The sequence below is a fragment of the Callorhinchus milii genome, unplaced genomic scaffold (genome assembly GCF_018977255.1).
Source record: "Callorhinchus milii isolate IMCB2004 unplaced genomic scaffold, IMCB_Cmil_1.0 Scaffold1, whole genome shotgun sequence".
Classification (NCBI taxonomy): Eukaryota; Metazoa; Chordata; class Chondrichthyes; order Chimaeriformes; family Callorhinchidae; genus Callorhinchus; species Callorhinchus milii.
Window position 1 is genome coordinate 74,879,551 of NW_024704742.1, and position 23,652 is coordinate 74,903,202.

The following is a 23,652-nucleotide window of genomic DNA, read 5'->3' on the forward strand; positions in this document are numbered from 1 at the left end:
GTTAATGTAATGCCTCTGTTTAGGAACGGAGAATGGGAAGAGCCAAGTAATTATAGACCAATTGATCTTAATGTTCATAGTTGGCAAACTTTTAAAGGTTATAATAGGGGATAATATTAAACCAAATGTAAGGATTATGTTAATATAAATAACCAGTTGGAAATAAATGGGTTGATTAAAGACAATCAGCATGGATTTGTTGAAATCAAGTCTTGCCTGACAAAGCTAAAAGTTTTTTTTGATAAAATAACCGAGTAAATAGTGAAGGCAATGCTGTGGATGTAGTATACAATACAAAATTACATCAGTAAAGTGCATTTCACATCGGGAGGACTTCCCAAGGCGCTGAACAGTCAGGAATTAGGACTCAAGTGGGGGGTTGGGATCAGGGAGGGTAGAGATGGTGGGGTAGGAGGGTGGCCGAAGGCACAGTCAAAGAGGAGGGTCTTGAGGTGTACCTTAAAGGAGGCAAGGGAGGGAGCGAGGAGAAGGGAATGTGGGATGGAGTTCCAGAGAGTGAGGGCAGAGAGGCTGAAGGCCATAGTATATATGGATTTTCTGAAAGCTTTTGCTAAGGTCCTGCATTGGAGGCATGTTAAAAAAGATTTAGTGCGAATGGTATTAATGGAAAGATAGCGACATGGATAGAAAGTTGGTTGGTTGAAATAGGCGGTGGGAGCACAGGGTTATTTGCAATGGAGAAATATAAATAGTAATGTCCCCCAGGGGTCAATGTTCAGACCACTGCTGTTCTTTTATATAAACGATGATCTGGATTCTGTATCAGGGACACAATTTCTAAATTTTCAGATGACACAAAAATAAGGAGTGTAACTAACATTGTAAGTAACTTCAGGGGGACAGAGACAGATTAGTTAATTGGGCAGGGAAATGGCAAATGGGATTTAATCCACACGAATGTTGAATTATACATTTTGAGAGGAAGAAAAAGGAGCACACGCATATGTCGGGTGGTAAATATTAAAAGGGGTGGAAGATCAAAGAGACTTGGGAGTTAATGTACATAAATCCTTGAAGGTGTGAAGCAGGTATGCAAAGCTGTTGAAAAAGCTAATGAAACTCATCAAGGATAACTTATCAATCTTTCCTTCAATACTCCAGCTATTCAAGTACTTTGTAGTTTTGAGATACTGTACTTTGAATAACTAGTCTACTCTGATAAGTAGGCATTTGAGCCATTACTCTTGGGGTGGCAAGATATCAGAGTTTCTCTGCAGGAGTGTATATTATTAAAAGCAAAGAGGTAATGCTAAATTTATATACATCATTAATTAGACCGCAATTAGAATATCGGTTTCTAGTATTGATCACCCCACTCAAGGCAATAGAGGGAGAACAGAGAAGATTTACTACGATGCTACTAGGGATGAGTGGTTTGGCGGATGAGTGGAGATTGAAGGAACTGGGACTTTTTCCACAGGAAAAAAAGTTGAGGAATGACCTGGTCTTTAAAATTACAAGGGGCTTTGATAAAGTCAATAGGGAGAAATTATTTCCACTGGTTGGTCAATCAATAACTAGAGGGCATCAACTTAAGATAATTTGTAAATAAGCAAATGGAGAGGTTAGGAAATTTTTTTTTATAGACAGAGAAATTAGGACATGGAATGCCCTGCTGGGAGCAGAGGTTGAGATAAAATCCATACTGGCCTTCGAGCAGGCACTCAACAAATACTTTAAAAAGAGTCAGCTACAAGGTTATGGGGAAAGGGCAGATAAGTGGGACTGAAAGGATTGCTCAAGGGAGCCAGCACAGACACAATGGGTCAAATGGCCTTCTTCTGGACCATAAATTTCTATGGTTCTGTAATAGATAGCAGTGACAGAAGAACTAACTCAGCCCAGAAACGTACCTGGCATGATAAAAGGAAAAAAATAATACAAGGGCTTGGTTAATAAGATAATCTGGTAATAAAATGGTTTGTTGTCACCATGGATAATGTGAGTCATAAATATAACTTGTGTTGCTAACATGGTAAATAGTAACAGAGGGACTAATAAACAGTGCTAGTGATTTGAAAGTCATGTGACAGAGGATGACCTTGACTGACAAAATTGAGCAAGACTCACATCGGTTGCTAATATGTATGGTAATGATTGAAACCAGCTTGCCTTGGGCTAAGTTGCATACAAACAGTGATGTATCCACTAAAATGGATCAGAACCATAATTGGTTGGGTGCTAATGAACTGTAATCATACTTCTTGACAGATTAAGCCTGTTCAGTTTATCCCTCTTTCATTTGTTGGATTTTACATGTCTTGGAGCACAAGTAGTTGGAATGAAGAAATTTGTTTCAGTTATAGAGCAGCTATTGGCACAATTCTATGCATTCCTTTATATTGATCCTGTTGACAGATGAGGTAATCAGGTGATGGTATAGTTGACAGTGATTTATTGATTACAGCAAATCTTAACATTACTCAATGTGCTACCAATGTTTAATAACTTACTATTGATTCCAAAGTCACACCTTTCACAATCAAATTAATAAATCTATATGTTGTAGTAAAACACCAACAGGACAGATCTTTAATTTTTTTCTGTCAAAGATAGTACATGATGGTGGCTGTTGTATATTTGATGATATAAAACTGAGAAAATCAGGTGGTGTTATTGAACTCAATTCCATCCTATCCTTTGAGACTGGAGTTACATTATGACTTATTGATCACGCAGATCTGTGATTGTTTGAAAATATGTTGAGTTATCCGTGTAGTTCACAACAGCATGACTTAGTGTTAGGTTTGGCAAAAATATGACATAAACTTAATTGTGGGATCTTCAGCAGGTCTAGAGACTGGAAGCCACTTGTAGTCCAGAGTTTGGGTAGGAGGGTCCAAGCTCCATGTGTAATGGCTCAGCAAATATCTGGCAGCAGCCTTAGAGAAAATCAGACATAGATCAGTTTCATCAAAGACTAATTCATGGGAAAGAATAATACAGTAACAATGTATACAATGAAGAGAAGTGGGTGGGTTGGAGCAACAGTGCAGAATTGTGTATGCTAATAAACTGTCAAATTTAGGATTGTCTCACTAGGCTCTGTATAACGAATTTACAATATTAGCAAAGGAACATTTTTTTGGGGGGGTGGGTGTCAGCTGGGTATCTGACACATGCAGAAACCCATCCCTATGCTTCAGAGTATCCAAACCAAGCTGAGATTTCCCTGCACCCCACCTATACATGGAAATCCCAGAGATAGATTGTTGGAATGGAATGTGCACTCTCTCCCTGGAGGGACACATCCTGCTTACCTGATTCCGGAAAGTATGCAATGGTGTGGTCTGCCCTTCCAGGTCCTGCCATCAGCAGTGCCCTGGAATACTGTGGACCCACCTGGCTCAGGAACTGGACTACCGAGACACTATAAGGACTGACTCGATTCCAACATTCCGTTGCCAGGCATGTCACCTTGGAGCCAGTTCAGCTCCAAGGAGACCTCGCTTACCTCCCCCCAAGGAGATTAGTCACTAGTTGGTCGTTTGACATCCGACAAGCCAGGTTTGCGAACTCACAAGGTGGTCAACACAGGAGTGGGATAGTGTCTCAGGACGCTTGAATAGGCAGACATCTGAGGATAACACAGTGCTCTCCTGGGGTGCTGGAGTGTCAGTCGAGATTATGAGCTTCTCCTGACATGAAAGGTGCTATACAAATGTAATTTGTTGTTGCTGTTATAAGATTTCATGAATTATGTTAAATAATTAAAAAATTACAGTCACCTAATAAAAATGCAAACTCATGTATTTCATAAAACTCTAGATGAACACCAATCCTAACTAGAAGATCAGGAAAGTAAATGCAGAAGTGGAAAACAGTTTTAAAATTTGAATTAGTCACCCCAAGATTTCATTCACAGTACAGTATTTATAGTGTAACTACAACAAGAACACATTAAACCTATGTGTCACTTGCATACAAATATATTAAAGTGCAAAATTGTCCATGTGTTGAATCCTGCTCTGTTGCATACCAAATGCTATAATGTACAAAGTTTTCTTGTGGAGAAAAAGGCTGCCTGCCAAGGCCATATGATTAAAATAAAAACATATAGCACCTTCAGAACAAACCTCTCAAAATGACTTTCAAAGACAATGGAAACCATCAACCAGGGAGGAGGAAGGAGTTTGGGGGATGTTGAACAAAGGCAGTGGTCAATGAGAATTTTGTAACAAATATTTGTCATTTTGCAAAGGTTAAGGCAGAAACATTATGTAAAATGTAACATCAAAATCAGAAGCTTGAATATTACTTGTCCTTAATCTATGAGGGATTCCATACAAGTCCTGGAGTCCTATAGGTTAGGGGTTAGAGCACTCGTCTCGCAAGCGAGAGACCAGGGTTCAATTCCTGACAGGGCGAAAGCTTGGGCAAGTTTCCTTACTCCACATGCCTGATAATAATCCCTCAAGAAAAAAAAACACGACTGTTTGTGGGACACTGCTGTGCGCAATTGGCTGCCGCGTTTCATCCACAAATATAGTCAATTCACTTTACAGTATATTCTGTGAAGCGCTTTGAGATGTCTAGAAGATGCCATTCACGGCCTTGCTCCCTCCTACCTCTCCAACCTACTATCCCCCTACCTACCTGCCCGTATCCTCCGTTCCTCTGGCTCTGGTCTGCTCCACGTCCCCCGCCCCAACCGCCCTACCATCGGTGGTCGGGCCTTCAGCCTCTCAGCCCCCAGGCTCTGGAACTCCATCCCCCAGTGCCTTCGCCTTGCTTCCTCCCTTTCCTCCTTCAAGGCCGGTCTCAAAACCTTTCTCTTTGACCGAGCCTTCAGCTCCCCTCTCGACTCTCTTCCCCCTCCTCGCTCCCTCCCTTCCCTCCCCTCACCCTGACCATTTCCCCCCTCCTTGCTCCCTCCCTTCCCTCCCTCACCCTGACCATTTCCCCCCTGCTCGGGTCATGACCCAACTGTGCAGCGCCTTGGGACGTCCTCCTGACGTGAAAGGCGCTTTATAAATGGAATCTTGTTGTTGTTGTTGTTGTTGTTGATGTGATAAGGCTCTATATTAAATGCAAGGATTATTATTATATATAACAAGATACCTTTAAGCATCATAACATTGTTTATACATAATCTGTTATCTATATCAAGCGAACATTTGATACAGCATTTTAGCCAAATATGATGTATGAATAATTAAGAAGAAAATTTATTCCATTGCTTGTATAATGAGTCAATTCTTTTGTGCTCCATTTGAAGCCATTACAATTTAGAAGGAAATATCACAATTTATAAACATATCAAAGAGATAATGCTTTTGTAGCTCTAAACAAAAGTAGCCTACGCCCAATGGATTTATGTATACTGCTGAAAATAAATGTATTTAATAGTTTAAATATGTAATATTTATTTTAGTATTCTCTGATTTTTAATTTTGATATAAAACGTACTTTAAATATTTATTTATGGTTGAATTCTTTTAAAAAATAAATAGCTAGTAAATCAAAGAAAACCCCAGTGGAAAAAACACCTGGGTTCCTATTTAATGCTAGGTGAACAGAGGCGTGTGAAGTAAGGAAACGCTTCGCCCTGCCGGGAATCAAACCCAGGTCCCCTCGTTTGTGAAGCGAGTGTTCGAACCACTAAGCTACAGGACTCCACAGACTGAGTCTGATGCCGTGCATGATCCATGAACCACAACAGCATTGAAAACCCCCACTCTCCTCCCCCCGGCAGCATTGAATCAGCTTCTGAGTGCAACCGTATCATTAAAATATCATATCTTGCAATTTTCACCCCAGGTCTACTGTCTGTATGATATCGGTGGCTTCTGGAAGACCTGTCAGCTATGCAGAGAGCTCCACGTAAGGTATGATTAAAGTACTAGCTCAGACCCAGCATCTGTAAAAATAACAACTTGCGTTTTATCCAAGGTCTTTGACAAGGGTAATGTCTCGAAACTTGGTACAGAGAAATCCCCATCAGAGAGAGTGGGAAAGAATAAGATGACCATAGCCATGCTTGAAGAGTTTTTCAGGCGGCTCTGAAAGACAGATAGAGAGGGGGCAAGTCAGAGGGGTTTAGGAGGGCATTCCAGACAGTAGAGGCATAGTGGCTGCAGGTTGTTGGGGCAGCCGGGATGGGAACATACAACAGATCACAGGTATATGTAGGGGTGAGAGCAAGTAACAATTTGAAAATCAGAATGAGGATCTTGATGGTAGTCAGGAAGTTCTGGTAATGGGCATGCAAACTTAGTGTGGATAAGAATGTGAGCTACAGAATTTTGAATGAGCTGGAGCTTGTGGATGGTACATTTAGAGAGTACATTTGTGAAGGAGGGCATTGAAGAAGTCCAGTCAGGAAGTAACAAGGAAATGGACATAGATCGTCTACCATATATATGATCATGTTTTATAAAATTCTTCTTATAATGTGCCAATCCACCGATTCAGTAACCTTTCACACATCCTTTCTATGTCATACGTCCAAGTCAATGATGGTGCTAACAACAATAATACTTGCATTTGGTACAGTGTTTTTCATGTCAGGAGAACATCTCCAAGCAATTCACAGGATATACTGTAAAGTAATTTTAGGTGAATGCAGCTGCAAGTTTGTGCACAGCTGTCCTTCCTTCCTCATATCTGATCCCTGACCAGGACCGCTTTCCTCCACCTTCGCCACATTGCCAACCTCTAAACATACTTTACATCCAACGCAGCTGAAACCCTCATTCATGCTTTCGTCACCTTGAGTCTACTTTCTCCAATGTCTTCCTTGACTGTCTCACCAGCTTCAACACCACAAAATCCAACTGATCCCAAACTCCACTGCTCGTATTCTCCCATCTGTTCAGGCTCAGCACCATCATCAACACAGTCCTTGTCAGGCTCCACTGGCTCCCCATTGCAGAACTGATCAAGTTCAAGATTCCCACACTCACTTACAAATCAATTCATGCCCTAGTACTTCCCTACCTCTCCAATCTGCTTGCAACACCTCCACCACTCAGCCTTCTACATGGCCCTCATCCCCTCCACTCCACCATTGATTGCCGTGCTTTCAGGAACTATGCCTCGAATCTCTGGAATGCTCTGCCTGAATCCCTCTTGGTGACATCATCCACAGACATTGGGTCAATTTCAACATGTGGATGACACCCAACTCTACCTCTCTGCCTCCACCCTTGACCCTAGAATGTCCGTCAGACATCAAGTCCTGGATGAGAGCCAACTTTCTTCAGTTGAATGTCAACAAGACCGAGGCTCTCCTAACTGGCTCCCATCAGCGCCTCCACACCTCAGGCGCTGACAGCATCACCATCCATGGATGCACTCTCCAAATTACTAGGCCAGAACCACGGCATCTTGTTTATAATAATAATCCTTGCATTTGATATAGTTTTATCCTCAACTATCCTTTCTACCCCACATCAGTGCCATGACCCGCTCTGCCTTCCCCCACCTCTGATACACTGCCCCACTGACTCACACCTCAAGCTGCCGAGACCCTCATACATGCATTCATAAAATCCAGGTTCGACTACGCAAACTATCTGCTTGTTCGCCTCCCCAACTCCTCCGTCCATAAGCTGCAGATCATCCAGAACTGTACAGCTCATGTCCTTTTCCACACGAGGCCTTGTGACCCTATCACCCCCATCCTCGCCTGACTCCACTGGCTTCCCAGCACACAGAGGATACAGTTCAAGATCCTGGTCCTCACCTTCAAAACCCTCCATGGCCTTGCTCCCTCCTACCTCTGCCACTTCCTAAACTCCCTACCAACTTGCGCGCTCCCTCTGCTTAGTGGACTCTGACCTGCTTCATGTCCCCCACCTCACGCGACCCACCATTGGCGGGAGGGGTTTCTGCCACTCTGCCTCCACCCTCTGGAATTCCATCCCGCAGTCCCTCCACCTCGCCTCCTCCCTTGTCTCCTTCAAGACCCTTTTCAAAACCCTCCTATTCGACCGAGCCTGCGGTCAACCTCTTTTGCTCCCTGCCCGATCCCGACCCCCTGCTCAGGTCCGAAACACTGATTGTCCAGCGCCTTGGGATGTCCTCCCTACATGAAAGGTGCTATACAAATGTAATTTTGTTGTTGCATGACTTTAGATCTCATCTGAAGTCCTTCCTCTTTGATCATGCCTACAGTCACCTCCCCTCTCTCACTGGTTCACATCAAGCTGTTCCACTGTTAAGTGCTCTGAAACGCTGCCTGTGAGAAGGGCATTCTATAAAAGCATGTTGCTGTTGAGCTGAATCTGCCAGCTTGTATAATGCTGAGAGTAGTTCCATTCTCCAGCACTGAGAACCCTCACTATCACCCAAAATTGAAAAATGAAAATTACTTTTGTCTGAGTTTCCTCCCCAGAAGAGAAGCTGCGGTGGCAATGAAGACAATGGCAGCCTTGGCTGACTGAAGGCACAAAATATAATAGGAATTTTTTTTGGAAAGTTTCATATATAAAAACTTTAAAAGGCAGATCATATGCATATCTGATAGAACATTCATACTGTAAATGAGACGCTGTCCGACATGAAGTGTTGTGCTCGTTGTTGTAATAGTAAGTACCACCACCGGCCTTGATTGTCTTCTACAGTGGAACAACTAACTCACTCCGTTTCTACCAGAACGGTCGTCACGTAATTAACTGTTATGTATTCATTCACTGCATGGCTAAAATTATACATAATGATAATGGCCCATATGGTTCCACCTACTCAGCTCCATCAAATGCTGTTAACTTGACTTGATCAGCATTTCTAACAAACACTTTCGACAGCTAATCTTCGTCATGCTGCACTTCCTGCTCCCTTCGGCATTACTAATAAAATGAATGACACAAGGAAAAAAAAACTGTTCCAGTGATTAATGTGAGCAGCATTTATGCTGATGCCTTGTGGCAGCAAACCATTTCTCAAAGCCAGATGAAGATCATTGAAAAATGCAAAATCAATTCTGCCGCTCACTGAACAGGAAGAATTCTGACGAACTCATGGGCAAGAGTAAAAGAATATAATACTGTGACGTTGGCAGTTGTACATTTACTACCAATGAACTGGTAACAATGGATTTGCATAGTTAAGTCTGGATGTTATGAATGCGAGTATGAGGATCTTGGCGGCCTGTGGTGGAGCCGGGCAATGAATACACAGGAACATAGGAATTTGAAGCAGGAGTAGGCCATTCGGACCCTCGAGCCTGCGCCCCCATTCAATAAGATCATGGCTGATTTTCTAACCTAACTCCATCTGCCTGCCTTATCCCCATATCCTTTAATCCCTTAGTCTTTTAGAAACCTATCAATCGCAGTCTTGAATATGTTCAAGGACTGATCATCTACTGCCTTCTGGGGTGGAGAATTCCATAAATTCACTACCCTCTGAGCGAAGAAGTGTTTCCTCAACTCTATTCGAAAGGGCTGGCCCTTAATCTCAAGACCGTGATCCTTAGTTCTAGATTCTCCTAATAGTCTCATACTGTCTACTCTGTCAAGCCCAATAAGAATTTTATATGCTTCTATAAGATCACCCCTAATTCTTCTATATTCTAGAGAATATAGGCCTAGTTTACTCAACCTATCCTCATAGGTCAACCCCCTCTTATAATAATAATAATAATCCTTGCATTTGATATAACGCTTTTCACTTCGGGAGGACGTCCCAAAGCACTTCACAGAACAAACTGTAAAGTGTAAAGTGAATTGACTGCATATTTGTGGGCGAACGCGGCAGCCAATTGCGCACAGCAATTCTTCCCAGGAACTAACCTAGTGAATCTACGCTGCACCCCCTCTAAGGCAAGTATGACCTTTCTTAAATAAGAAGACCAAAACTGCACACAATATTCTAGGTGCCGTCTTACCAAGGCCCTATACAGTTGCAATAAGACTTTCCTACTCTTGTATTCTAACCCTTTTGCAATAAATGCCAACATGGCATTATCCTAGTTGCTTGCTGTACCTGAATACTAACTTTTTGTGACTGGTGTACAAGGACTCCCAAATCCCTCTGAACACTAACTAGTCTCTCCCCCTCTAGAAAATAATCTGCTTTTCTGTTTTTACTACCTAGGTGAATAATTTCACATTTCCCCATATTATATTCCATCTGCCACCTTCTTGCCCATTCACCTAGCCTATCTACAATCCCTTTGCAATCTTTTTGTATGATCCTCAGAGCTTACTCTCCCACCCAGCTTTGTATCATCCACAAAATTAGATATCTTAAGTTTTATGTCCTCGTCTAGATTATTGATATAGATTGTAAATAGTTGAGGCCCAAGCACTGATCCTTGTGGCACTCCACTAGTCACATCCCAACAATCTGAGAAGGACCAGTTTATCCCTACTCTCTGTTTTCTTCCCGTTAACCACTATTCAATCCATGCTAATATATTGCCTTTAATTCCATGGGCCCTAATCTTGTGTAGCAGCCTTTTATGTGGCACCTTGTCCAATAGCCCAATCTGGAGACAACAGCTGATCACCACCCACTTGTCTGACTGACAGGTGACCTGGCTGTCCCCCCTCCCTCATTTAATCCTGTTTTGGGGGCTATTTTATTGGGTCCTAGTTTAAAGCTTCTATTTCCAATGATTAAGTATCATTGGTGTTTATGACTGGAAAGAGATACTTATTGGGTACCCAGACACTTAGACCCTAGCATTGGGAATCACAGATACTTGGTTCCTGGTACTGGGTGAGGGGGCAGAGACAGGTTACAGATACCTAAACCTCTGTATTGGGGACCCAGACACTCACATCCCAGCAATGGGGGTTTCAGATACCCTGATCCCACCATTGAGGGACCTCGACACTTAATTCCCAGTATTAGTCATTCCAGTAACCCAACCCCTTGCACTGGCATTCTGAGAAACCCGCTCCCAATATTGGGGAAAATACTAAATTTAAATACAAAATATAAAGTCTGTCTACTACACTTCTCCCCACTGGTAACATCAAAGCAAGGAAAACCAGAATCAGATTTAGAATATATTATTGTCTGGAGTTCTGAAATATGGGACTTAATCCTCATTTTGAGTTGCTGGAATTTATCCCGCAACATAAAGAGTAGAAATAAATACCTTCACGATCATGTTGTTTAGTTCAATGCCAATGCAATTCCTCGGGCCATTCCCAAAACAACATAGAACATTTTCTTGTCCGGCATTTCTGGAAAACAAAACCATTTTGATTATTACAGCTTTTTGCAGTATACTTTCACTTTTCACATAAAACCACATATTTTAGATATAAAACTATAGACAGAAAACCACATATTAAACAGTCCCATTCGGAGTCCAATGTTGTATTTATTTCTCCGTTGCTAATTTGGTTGAATTTAAAGAGTATTTTTCTTGTTTATAATAATCTTTGCATTTGATATTGAGCCTTTCACATTGGAGGATGTCTCAAAGTGCTTCATAAGATTAACTTCATTATTTATGATTATATTTTGAGGCGAACACAGCAGCCAATTTGCACACAGCAGTGTCCCACAAACAGCCATGGAATGATTAACCAATTTTATTTGGGGGATTGTTGGCCAGGACCCTGGGACAATCCCCCTTCTCTTTTTGAATAGTGCCAAGGAATCTGACAACAACAACAACAGTTTGATTTATATAGCGGTTATATCAGGATAGTGTCTCAGAGCGCTTAAAAGTGGCAGAGCTTGACGCCAAGTCAGGGAGAGAAGGGAGGTGACCTTAGGCTGCACAGGCAGGAGGGAATTCAGTTTAATGCAGGATCCGAAGGCTGCTACCTCCGACATTGCAGCACTCCTCCAACACTGCATTAGAGTGTCAGCTGAGACTGTGTTCAAAATCCCAAAGTGTGGCTTGAACCCACAATCTTCTGACTCAGAGATGAGGGTGCATCTAACTGAACAAGGCTGACACCCGTTAGTCAACAAACGTATCTGCATTAAAAAGAATCATTGTATTAGAATACTTTACATTACTTGAATTTAATTTCAAATTTAAATCGCATAGAGGCAACAATCGATAATAATTGATGTACCAAAGGCTTTATGCTATTTTTATATTGTGGTTCTGGAAACTTAAGTCTGGAGTGAAAGCAGAGCTTGTATAACACAACCTCTTCAGGCAAACGATATTCCACGTCCACGTGAAAATCTTCATATCATTGTCCAAATGATATCAGACTATTTTTCCAATTCCCCAAAATACACCTATTGGTGGTTTGCATATATGTGAATATCTATACATGACTGCAATGCTCTCACGATAATGTTAAGGCATCTGCACAAAAACAAATGGTTATTGGGCTCACTTGTCCTGCAACTTGTCACCAGAGTCTCCATCTATAGACGTGTCTTCTGTAGGTAGAGACAATCATTATCTCTATTGTCAGATCTGCATTTGAGCAATTCTGAACTCAGGAAAACCAGCCATTCCAAATCCACAAGTATCCTTCAGCATCTCACCCAGGTGATCTTTCTGAAGTATGACAGGAAGTGCCTGCAGGCTCTATTGCACTTTAGACAGCACCCTGTCATTACCCAACTTCCATCCACACAAAGCGTTTCAATAGAAATCACTAAGTAGGATCAGGAGTGGAGTGTACCTTGTACTTGCCCCATCAAGTTTAATCCTTGTAGGATTAATCCTTGTGGAGTCCTGTAGCTCAGTGGTTAGAGCACTCGCTTTGGAAGCGAGAGACCCGAGTTCAATTCCAGACAGGGCGAAACCTTGGGCAAGTTTCCTTACTCCACACGCCTAATAATAATCCCTCCAAAAAACAAAACAATAATAAATTGGTCATTTTCAATCAACAACTGTTTGTGGGACATTGCTGTGCTACCGCGTTCGCCCACAAATATACAGTCAATTCACTTTACAGTGTGTTCTGTGAAGCGCTTTGGGACGTCCTCCCGAAGTGAAAAGCGCTACATCAAATGCAAGGATTATTATTATTATTATTATTATCCAGCCCTGCATGTCCCCGCTCTGCCTGCTCCACTATCGGCAGTCGGGCGTTCCACCTTTCTGCCCCCACCCTCAGGAACTCCACCCTTCCGCCTGGCCCCCTCCCTTGCTCTCTTCAAAGTCCATCTCAAGACCTGCCTTCTTGAACGTGCCTTTGGTCACCTTCCCTCCTCCACCAACCTTCCTGTGGGACCTTCCTGGTGTGTTTGGTTCAATGTACACGCCGAGTGTGCACACATTGAGCCATCAAGGCTGCATCACTCTGCTTTTAGAAAACATAATTCACAGATCTGTAATTTTAGCATTACAGAAGTATCATATTTCAGAATAAAACTACATAAAATCAGAGTAAAAGCACATAATGTAATTGTAACATGGAAACAATGCAAGTATAAATGGCAGGAGTGGAGCTGAGGTAAAAAAAAACTTTTCAGACTAGGAAATCCACCAGTTTGGCTACAAAGATCAAGCTGATTTTATCTGTGAAAAGGAGCAGTGACCCTATTAGAATGTGGCCAGTTGTATACCAGCCAGCAGAAAATCGAGGTCATAACAATTACACTAGGACTAAAATCAGCAGAAAATAAACAGCTGAACACAACATATAGAGAAACCCTACCGTAAAACTATGCCCTCATCTATCAAAATAATTTAATTTATAAATTTCAGTCTAACGTTTTCATATCAATCACATTTGCACAAGTTAAATGCTGTTTTAAATCCCCTTCTGCCACTGGCAACACAAGGAAGAAGACAGCATGAGGTAATATTGTCTTTGATTCTCTAATGAACCAGACAGGAGCTCTTTAAAGAGCCTGGCATTACTCTACTGATTGTCTGCTGAGCACATCTGATTCAATCTAAGATCGAGCACATCACAGTCAACAAGAGTAACACACTACACAGTGGAGAGGAAATTAAGCGACTTGATTTTGTATTTTGAGTAATAGGTGCTAATTGTATCCTGTGGCCTGGTATCTCCCATTAATCAGCAGGAAGGAAGTGAATGATTAGCCTCGATCTAGTCTCATAGTGTATGATTGGGCTTTCAGATTGTCCAGTTTAATTCTCAAACAAAGGCTAATGACGGGCAATGTGACTGATACTGTTCTGTGGATGACATGTGCTGAATGATTTGTTTCATTTGCTACAAATGCCCCTTCCATCCTGTACTCTTCCTGGGATTGCAAGTCATTGAACAAGTCCCCTCTGTTCTCCGTTCTGAACAAATTGTACATGGTATAAACAGGAATAACGATTAAGATTTATGCTTAAGGATATATTTTCATGGGATGGTTCCAAAAGCATTTGAGATTGATAAAATTGAGCTACAGCACAAAAATAAACAATCTTTGCAGCTTTCAGAAGCTATCCAGAATCTCAGTTAAATCAGAATAAACAGCACTGTGGACAACATAATCTAGTTATAACATTTTTAAAAAACAATAAATGTTAGGAGTGCAGCTGAGGTAAGAGAAACATATTCAGAATAGGAAACAATAATAGCTAAGATCTAACTCCAAAGGAATATAATCAGAAATTTGGAAAATGTACAAAGTGAGAGCTGTATTTTTATAGTTCCTTTTTATGTTCGCTAAATGTAATGACTGTTTTTTAAGGCAAATCTGATAGTCTTTTGCAGCAGCAAAATCCCACAAACAGCCACCAAATGAATGACCAATTAATTTGGAAGATTGTTGGACAGGACACCAGAAAAAACTCTTTTTGTGAATCGTGCCTTTATAATAAATAATAATAATAATAATCCTTGCATTTGATATAGCGCTTTTCACGTCAGGAGGACGTCCCAAAGCGCTTCACAGAACACACTGTAAAGTGAATTGACTGTATATTTGTGGGCGAACGCGGCAGCCAATTGCGCACAGCAATGTCCCACAAACAGTCGTAGATTGAAAATGACCAATTTAATTATTGTTTTTGGTTTTTGGAGGGATTATTATTAGCGTGTGGAGTAAGGAAACTTGCCCAAGGTTTCGCCCTGCCTGGAATTGAACTCAGGTCTCTCACTTGCAAAGCGAGTGCTCTAACCACTGAGCTACAGGACTCCACGAATGGCACTTTGAATCTTTAACGTCCTCTTGAGCAGATGGGACCTCCGATTTTTAACTGAGGGAAGGTAGCGAAGGCAATGTAACACTTCCCAGTAATACACTGTAGTGTATTTGGGTTGAAGCCACAAACCTCAGGCCTAGAGATGAGAATACTACTAAAGGAGTCATGCTGACACATAAGGATCTTAAAGAGATGGGTCAAGATTTCAGGTTTCACTCTTTATAAGAACTGAAATGGTGGGGAACACCTATATACAACACCAATATGTTTAATATTATGAAGTCTCTATGTATAGACTGTTTCCACTTGTTGATGAGTCCATAACAGAACTATAAAAGGTTTAGGGGAACGTCTTTACACAAACCAGTGTGGGAATGTGGAACTAAACAAACAAATTATATTTGTATAGTGCCTTTCACTTTGGGAGGGCTTCCGAAGGTGCTGGACAATCAGGGATTTGGAACTGAGCTGGGGGTTGGGGTCAGGAGGGGTGGAGGGCAGGGAGGGTAGGAAGGAGATCCAAATCGTAGTCGAAGAGCAAGGTCTTGAGATGGTCCTTGAGGGGGGCAATGGAGGGAGTGGGGCAAAGGGACTGTAGGATGCAGTTCCATAGGGTGGAGACAGAAAGGCTGAAGGGCAAACCGCTGATGGTGGGGTTGGGCTGCAGAATAGCTTTTTCGATTTCTGAGTGTGCAGGAGAAATTGCTTAGAATGATTAAACATGAAAAGGCTCCTTAAGTTGTCATATTAAGTTGTCTTCTCTCAGCTAAATCAGGAAGAGAGAATGAATGTCATATGTCTCCTTACTGATTTTATCTCTGCACACTAGATTATAGGAGAATATATTAAAAAAAGCAGATTCCAATAGGAATCTAAGCAGCAGCCAGCTGACATCATTGGCCAACAAGTGGTGTTTATTTGAAGGATTTGAAGCTGTGCACTGAAAAATAATTCACACAATATAGCTTAACGATAAACAGCAGCAATTTTGATAAAATTAGCTATCCCTAACTCTAATAATAATCCTTGCATTCGACATAACAACTTATCATGTTGTCAGGTTTCAAAATGCTTTACAGGATTTTCTGTACAAAGTAGTGTATTTGAAGGCAAATGTCTGCAAGTTAAATAAAATACATAAGTAAGCTGAATAGCATTATAAAATATTGGGATGGGTAAAATGGTAGTCCAGTACTCATCAAGTTCAATGCTGAGCTGCAACAAACAGACAAAAACATTTTACTATATAGTATTGTATTACCTTCCCAATGAGCAGTATTTCAATATTCAATCATTTCATAGCATTGCAGTAAAATTTTATCGTGAAAGGATACTGACATTCCAATATGGTTTGCAATACTGTAGTAGTAATATCTTTCTCTATCTCTCTGCCTCCACCCTCAACTCCAGGACCACTGCTGTCCTGACAGACTGTCTGTTGAACATCAAGTCCTGGATGAGGGCAAATTTCCTACAGTTGAATGTGAACGAGACTGAGGCCTTCCTGATTGGCACCTCAGGCTCTGGCAGCATCAACCTCCATGGTTACACACTTCAGCTCACCAAGCCAGTCAGGAACCCAGGTGTCTTGTTGACTCACTCTGCCTTCCCTCACCTCCGTAAAATCACCTGACACCGCCACTACCTCAGCCCTCAGGCCGCTGAAACTCTTGTTCACTCCTTCATCACCTCCAGGCTCGACTATGAAAACCCCCTGCTTGTCGGCCTTCCCAACTCCTCCCTCCACAGGCTGCAGATAATCCAGAACTCTGCAGCCCGTGTCCTCTCCCGCACCAAACTCTGTGACCCCATCTCCCCCATTCTTACCCGACTCCATTGGAGGATCCAGTTCAAGATCCTGGTCCTTACTTACAAAGCCCTCCATGGCCTCGCCCCACCCTACCTCTGCGACCTCCTACCAACCCACCTGCTCCTTCCGCTCAACCGGCTCTGGTCTGCTCCAGGTGTCCTGACCCATCCGCCCCACCATTGGCAGGAGAGCCTTCAGCCACTCTGCCCCCAACCTCTGGAATTCCATCCCCCAATCACTCTGCCTCGCCCCCTCCTTAGCCTGCTTTAAGTCCCGCCTCAAAACCTTCCTCTTTGACCATGCCATCAGTCAACCCCCTTCCCCAACCTTCTTCCTGACCCCAGCTCGGGTCTGAAATGCTGTACACTATCCAGCTCCTTGGGACGTCCTCTCGACGTGAAAGGCGCTATACAAATGTAATCTTGTTGTTGTAATAATAATAACGGTAAATATATTTGCAGTCAGCATTTAGTTCAGGGATGAATTAGGGACTGGACATCCAGCACTTCCATATCACTGTGTATTAATTGTGACTTCTAGAACACTTTGATATCCACAAGAACAGCAACAACAAAATTACATTTATAGAGCACCTTTCATGTTAGGAGGACGTCCCAAAGCCCTGAACAGTCAGGTGTCATGGCCCGAGCATGGAGGAGGAGTGGTGTAGGGGTGAGGGAAGGCAGAGAGGTGGGAGGGTGACCAAAGGCACTCTGGTGATAGTGGGGTTGAACTTGCAATACTTTGTTTGCAAACCTCAATGCACCAGGCAAATTACAGTTTAGGAATGAAATGCAAAATTCACTATGAAAGAAACGTAGAAAATCCTGATCCTAAGGTCTGCAAAGTGCTGGTATTTCGGTCTCCAGCTTTCTGTCAAACTTCCAGCCCGGAAACAACCTGAAAGCAAAAGCCAGTTGCCACACAAACAGTGAGTGCAACCCAGATGGCTAGGATGATTCAGGTAGTAAAATTCTTAACCTGTACAATGCTGTGAGTGAGTTCACTAATCTGCTGCTACCTGTCTCAAACAGTCTCAATAAGCTGATTTATTTGTGCACTCTATTTTGGTAATTTAGATTTGAAAATCACATCAAGGTGAAGTCAACATTCACATCACATTGATATCTTGTTACTTCTATATAGTGAAGCAAAGCCAATGGTCAATCTTTCACCTACATGCTGCCTGCAAAACTAGTCTGATTTCACACAAAAGAAAAACATTTGGAAAACAATCTTGCCCCTGCCTCCCAAAAATGGATAGTGGAAGCTGAGAGACAAATATAAGATTTGAACATTAAAATCATAAAGGTTCAAATGAGTACAAAAGAGTAGAAAATAGTAAAATAGTTAATATAAAATGAGAACCGCCAAAACTGAAAAGAAAATAGAAACAAAGTGATAGAAGGACAAAGACAGTTAAAAGTTTTTAAAATGTTTATTTACCATCATGAAACATTGGTATATGTCTTGGAGGATATACTTCCATCCTCCTCAAGGTGCGACAGGTTTGAAGATGTATGGATATCTTCAAGGCTCATTGATAAACCAGATAAGCTAGATGACAATCAGGAATTCAATGAAGGACTGCAGATGTCTGGCTCTTTGAAAACATGTCTCCTCAGAACTAGTTTAACCCAGGAAAAACCCACTTACTTCCCCCTGCAAGTGGGATATTTCTGGATGTCACGCTTATTTCATCATCCTTGGGATTTGAACCCTCTGGACCCAAGTCTGAGATTTGGACATTTTCTTTTATTTGATTTAGTCAAATATTTTGGAAATGCATCTTAGTGATTGATTAGGTTTGTTAATAAAATGATTTGGGCATTTGACATGGCATCTTATTATGCTAAAACATCTCAAAGTGCTTCAGAGATTTCTGTAAAGTGTTGGGACTGTATTAGTCAGTTAAGGTATCAGGTACTTCACACACAGCATTGTCCCACAAACAACCATCAAGCAAATTACTTTGTTTAAACAGACCAGAACACTTTCAGAAACCCCCTTCTCTTTTCGAAAAATACCATGGAATCTTTAAAAACTGAATAGGTAAACGGGACCTCGATTTAAAGTCTCACCTGAAGGATGACTCCTCTGACAATGCAATGCTCTCCCCAGCCTAGACTGTGAACTCAAAGTTCAGACATGACTGCAACTATTGTACGTTGAAAGGAAGTTAAAGAATCCTGACACTTTACAGCAGAAAGCTGAACATGCTTCTGCCAGCTCTCGATAAGAACAATCCATTTAACTTTTGTTTACTAATCTTTATGCATTTTTCTTTTCCAAATACTTTTTAATTCCCTTTTAAAAACTATTATGGATTCTCCTTAAATCACCATTTTTGGTGAGAAATTCCTACCAATCCTAAAACAACAGCAACAACAAACTGCATCAAATGCAAGGATTATTATTATTATTTATATAGCACCTTTCACATAGGGAGGACTTCCCAATGCCCTGGAATCTTTCTAACCATTCTCTTTGGAGCTTTTTGGGAAGTTATGTCATCTTGTTACCAACTCACAAATAGTGGAAATAAAGTAGTTGTTCTCTAGTTTAAAACCATCAATAATTTTGAACACGTTTATAAGGTTTTTTTCAACTCTGTAAAACAGTCTCAGTCTCTCTGGTTCCCTACTCATAAGTCTTTCTTTCTTGGTATCACCCCAATAAATGACTCCCTAGCTTTGACAACTTTCCTAAAGTGGGGCTCCTGGACACAGTACTCCACCTGCAGCCTAACCAACGACTTGCACCGATTTAGCATTACTTTTGTTTGTATTCTATGCCTCTATTTCTGAAACTTAGCATCCAATTAGCTTTTTTTTAAAAAAACAGTTTTGTTAACTTACCCTCCCACTTTTAAAAATTTGTCTATGTTAACCCACGGAGCACTCTATCACTCCTTGTAAGATTTCATCCTTTTGTATACATTTGCTCTCAATCTTCTTCCCAAAATGTGCTACCTCACAGTTTTCTGCATTAAATGTCATCTGTCTTCCCAATTCACTAATCTCTCTATTCTCCTGAAGTCACTTACAGGCCTCATCGCAGTTAGCCACACTCCCATAAAGCCGGAATGATGAATGATCACACTTAACATCTACTGATAATGATAAACCTTAATTATTGTGCTCCTGTTTATTGCTTTGTGTTCTAATAAATATTACCTGAAATTGAATTAAATTAAATAATAATAATCCTTGCATTTGAAATAGTGTCTTATCATGTTGTTAAACATCTCAGAGTGCTTTGCAGGAGTTATTATAAGATGTATTGACTGCGTATTTGTAGGCGATCATGGTAACCAATTTGCACACAACAATGTGCTGCAAACATCCATTAAATGAATGACCAATTTTATAAAGGGGATTGTTGCTCAATACAATAATCCTGGCCAAACCTTGCCCAGTAGTGGATTTCTTTGGCATTCCTTGCCCACCTGCTTAAGGGGTCCTTATCTGTCAACATGCATCACATTTGGATAATTGATTTTCAATGTTTGAGGAATTTTCTATTGAAATGACATATGCACTTCACATACAGTGGGGATTTTACTTTCCATACAAAGCACACAGGTACTACACTTCTCATTAAATCAGTATGAGATGTGCTTCTCATCTGAAAGGCACTATATCAAATGCAAGGATTATTGCAGTATTATATTATGCAAATTTGTTTTTTTTACAGTAGTCACATTTTACGAGTATTAGATAATATATTAGAAATAAAAATACTGAATTAAAAGTGAGCGATAAACTGGAGGAGTGAATTGTTCCTCAGTCAACTGACTGTTTGACTTCCAGCCAAGTTACATAAATTCAAGCCCCAAAGTTTTTCAGTACTGTGACTCACTTGCTGGTTACATGTAATCAATTTTCAGTTGTGTTGTTGAGAGATTGCCAAGCGATCTGAGAACATCTTACAACAGTGATTAAGTTCATGCATTTTCAATAAGGAACGGCACCAAAATTGGTGAAATTAGTCAAGGTTCATCCTTCAGGATGGAGAAGGGTACGTGATGGAGAACAGCTTCCAGGAACAGAATATTTTGGAGCATTTGAGTGCAACTTCACAGCTTCATTACAAGAATATATGAGCAAGGAAACAACAACTTGCATTAATAAAGGGCCCTTCACATAGGATAATGTCTCAAAGTGAATTACAGCAATTACTCAATTCATTAAAGATAAAACTTCACAAGTAATTACTGCCAAGTGTAATATCTACAAGATGCCAAGGGCAAGATTCTACAAACAGTCAGGAGGTGATTGACCAACTAGTCTAGTTAATTGTTGACAGGACATCTGCGCTGAGCAAGGAAGAAATAGGTTCAAATGATAGCACTGTCACCTCTGGGCCAGAAAGCTATGAGTTCAGGTCAGTACTGGAGGAAAATTGCATGGCTAGAGATATCTTTCTGATGAAACATTAAAGCAATGTTGCATGAATATTAAAGATGACACTTTGACATGGGAGTTTCTCCCAGATGCTCTGTCAACAATTTTTAACCAGATTAGTTGGTCATTCACCTCCTGACTGTTTGTAGAATCTTGCAATTGGCATCTTGTAGACATTACACTTGGCAGTAATCACTTGTGAAGTACTTTGAAGTGTTATAAAATTGTAACACGTTTTATCTTTAATTAATTGAGTAAGTAGGGAAATTAAATAAGGAATAACACTTTATTTCAGTTAGTAATCAATGACATAACCTTAGAATTAGAGCTCAGGTGCTGAATAGATAGTCCAGAAAAAATATCTTTATACAAAACATTCTGAGAATATGGAACACATTACCTAGATAAACCATAGACACAGAGTATTGAGGAGATATAATTTGGTAAATAATGGTTTGGAGAAAAGCTATGGAAATAGTATTGGAGACTTGCCACAGATTAATGCTAAAACAGTCCTTACACATGGATTTTGGACACCTGTTCACATACTCCTATCTAATGTGGCTAAATGTGACTGTGGTGTAAATCACCCAGTACATGCTGTGCTTGAATCTTCAAAGTTTTAGATGGAGTAAACCTAAACAAACATGCCCTATTTATAATAGTCAACTGATGGGTAAAACTGTATGCCAAGACTATCACTTGTCAAAGGCTCTTTTCTGCCTTCCTGTTAAGATACTATACACATCAGACAGTTACTGGGTGGTAAATTACCACCTGGTAATAGAGAATTATTACTTTGTTTTTCTGAGCACCACAATTTAATCTCTTGCTTGATAACCATTTTCAAGAACCCTCTAATGGCCATACTACATATTAACGCAATATACAATTTCAATAATTTCACCACAAAAAAATAAATAGGACCAATAATTGTATTGTTATTATTAAGCTAACCTAATTTATTAGGGTCCTTTAAGTTATTTCACAGAAGCTGGGAAAGTCTTACCTCCCATACAACTTTTTTTCCCCTTTTTTGGCTCAATAGGAAAAAAGGCAAACGGAAAAGCACTTAATGCAATCTTCCTCAATGTCCCAAAGGTTGTGAACACAAACAGAGCAAATGGAGTAGAACATTTGCTGAGGACCACAGGTCAGCTAGATGGCAAATGACTCTTGGGCAATATTTAAGTGCACTGTAATAATAACACTGTGATAGAAGATTAACTATCCCAAATTATTCTATGCAAATATCTGTGAGGTCTCAACCTGATACTAAGGTCCTTTCCTTGCAGTATTCCTTGTCTTTCATGCAGAAATCTATTCTGAGTTGAGACAATATTTCTGAGCTCCCAGTGGCTGATAGGATTAAATGTGTCTGTACAAAATGTACTCTTGTTAAGGGTGACTCCAGCTACATCCTCTTGTGCCAATTAAACACAATCATAAATATCATTTGATTTGATTCCTGAGAGCACGTATTGTTATTGTGTGTTTGAATTATTGGAGGAACTTTTCAGATGATAGCCTTTACTCAAAAGCTTTCCAACCTTCAGTAATTTATCAGCATGTCACATCCATCTGTCCTACAACAGGATTGTGACTCACACCTGACTCATTAGTAGCCAGGCAGCAACCTCCAACCTATTTCCTGTGAGAAGCATCTGTTAGTCTCCCCTAAAAGATTAGAGGAGCTACTATAAACCAGAGTGTGCACTGCAACAGGATGAGGCCAATGAATGGATTCAGTGTGCTTGACAGAAGAATGCCTCTAGGATACATACTAGTTACTCATCGAACTGAATGATAAAACATGTTCACACCTTGACTTACAGAATATCAGCCTCTCTTAAGTTGTACAGAAACTATGATAGAACATGTGAATCAACTGACAATCAACAACAACAACTTGCACTTATGTAGCACCCACTACCCAAGGTAGTGTCTCAGAGCGGCTACAGTGAAATGTAGATTTCACTACTTTTTAAAAAAAAAATGTGTTCCTTTTTAAATGTAGATGTTACGTGAAGGAACTACATTTGTTTATGCATTTTTTGTTTTGCATTTAGTTACATTGTAACTAACTATCCTTTCTACCCCACATCCATGCCATGATCCACTCTGCTTTCCTCCACCTCCGCAACATCGCCCGGCTTCGCCACTGTTTCACATTGGAGGCTACCAAGACCCTCGTACACACATTCATAACATCCAGCTTGACTATGAAAACTTCCTGCTTGTTCGCCTCCGCAACTCCTCACTCCAAAGGCTGCAGATCATCCAGAACTCTGCAGCCTGTGTCCTCTCCCGCACCAGGCTCTGTGACCCTATCACCCCCATCCTTAACTGACTCCACTGGCTTCCCAACACATAGAAGATATAGTTCAAGATGCTGGTCCTCAGTTTCAAAGCCCTCCACGGTC

General features: G+C 40.9%; 1 protein-coding gene across 4 annotated transcripts in view; it reads right to left on the reverse strand.

The window, feature by feature from the left end:
- Positions 1–2,414: 2,414 nt before the first annotated feature.
- LOC103177660 (beta-amyrin 11-oxidase) overlaps positions 2,415–23,652 on the reverse strand; it is a 64,846-nt gene continuing 43,608 nt past the window's right edge. For all 4 annotated transcript variants that reach the window (XM_007891924.2, XM_007891921.2, XM_007891920.2 and 1 more), the window contains 2 exons: positions 11,075–11,162; positions 2,415–2,903 (listed from right to left, as the gene is read on the reverse strand). In XM_007891924.2, the coding sequence (XP_007890115.2) occupies positions 2,763–2,903; positions 11,075–11,162 (229 nt within the window). In that variant the 3' untranslated portion in view covers positions 2,415–2,762. The remainder of the gene's footprint in view (positions 2,904–11,074; positions 11,163–23,652) is intronic.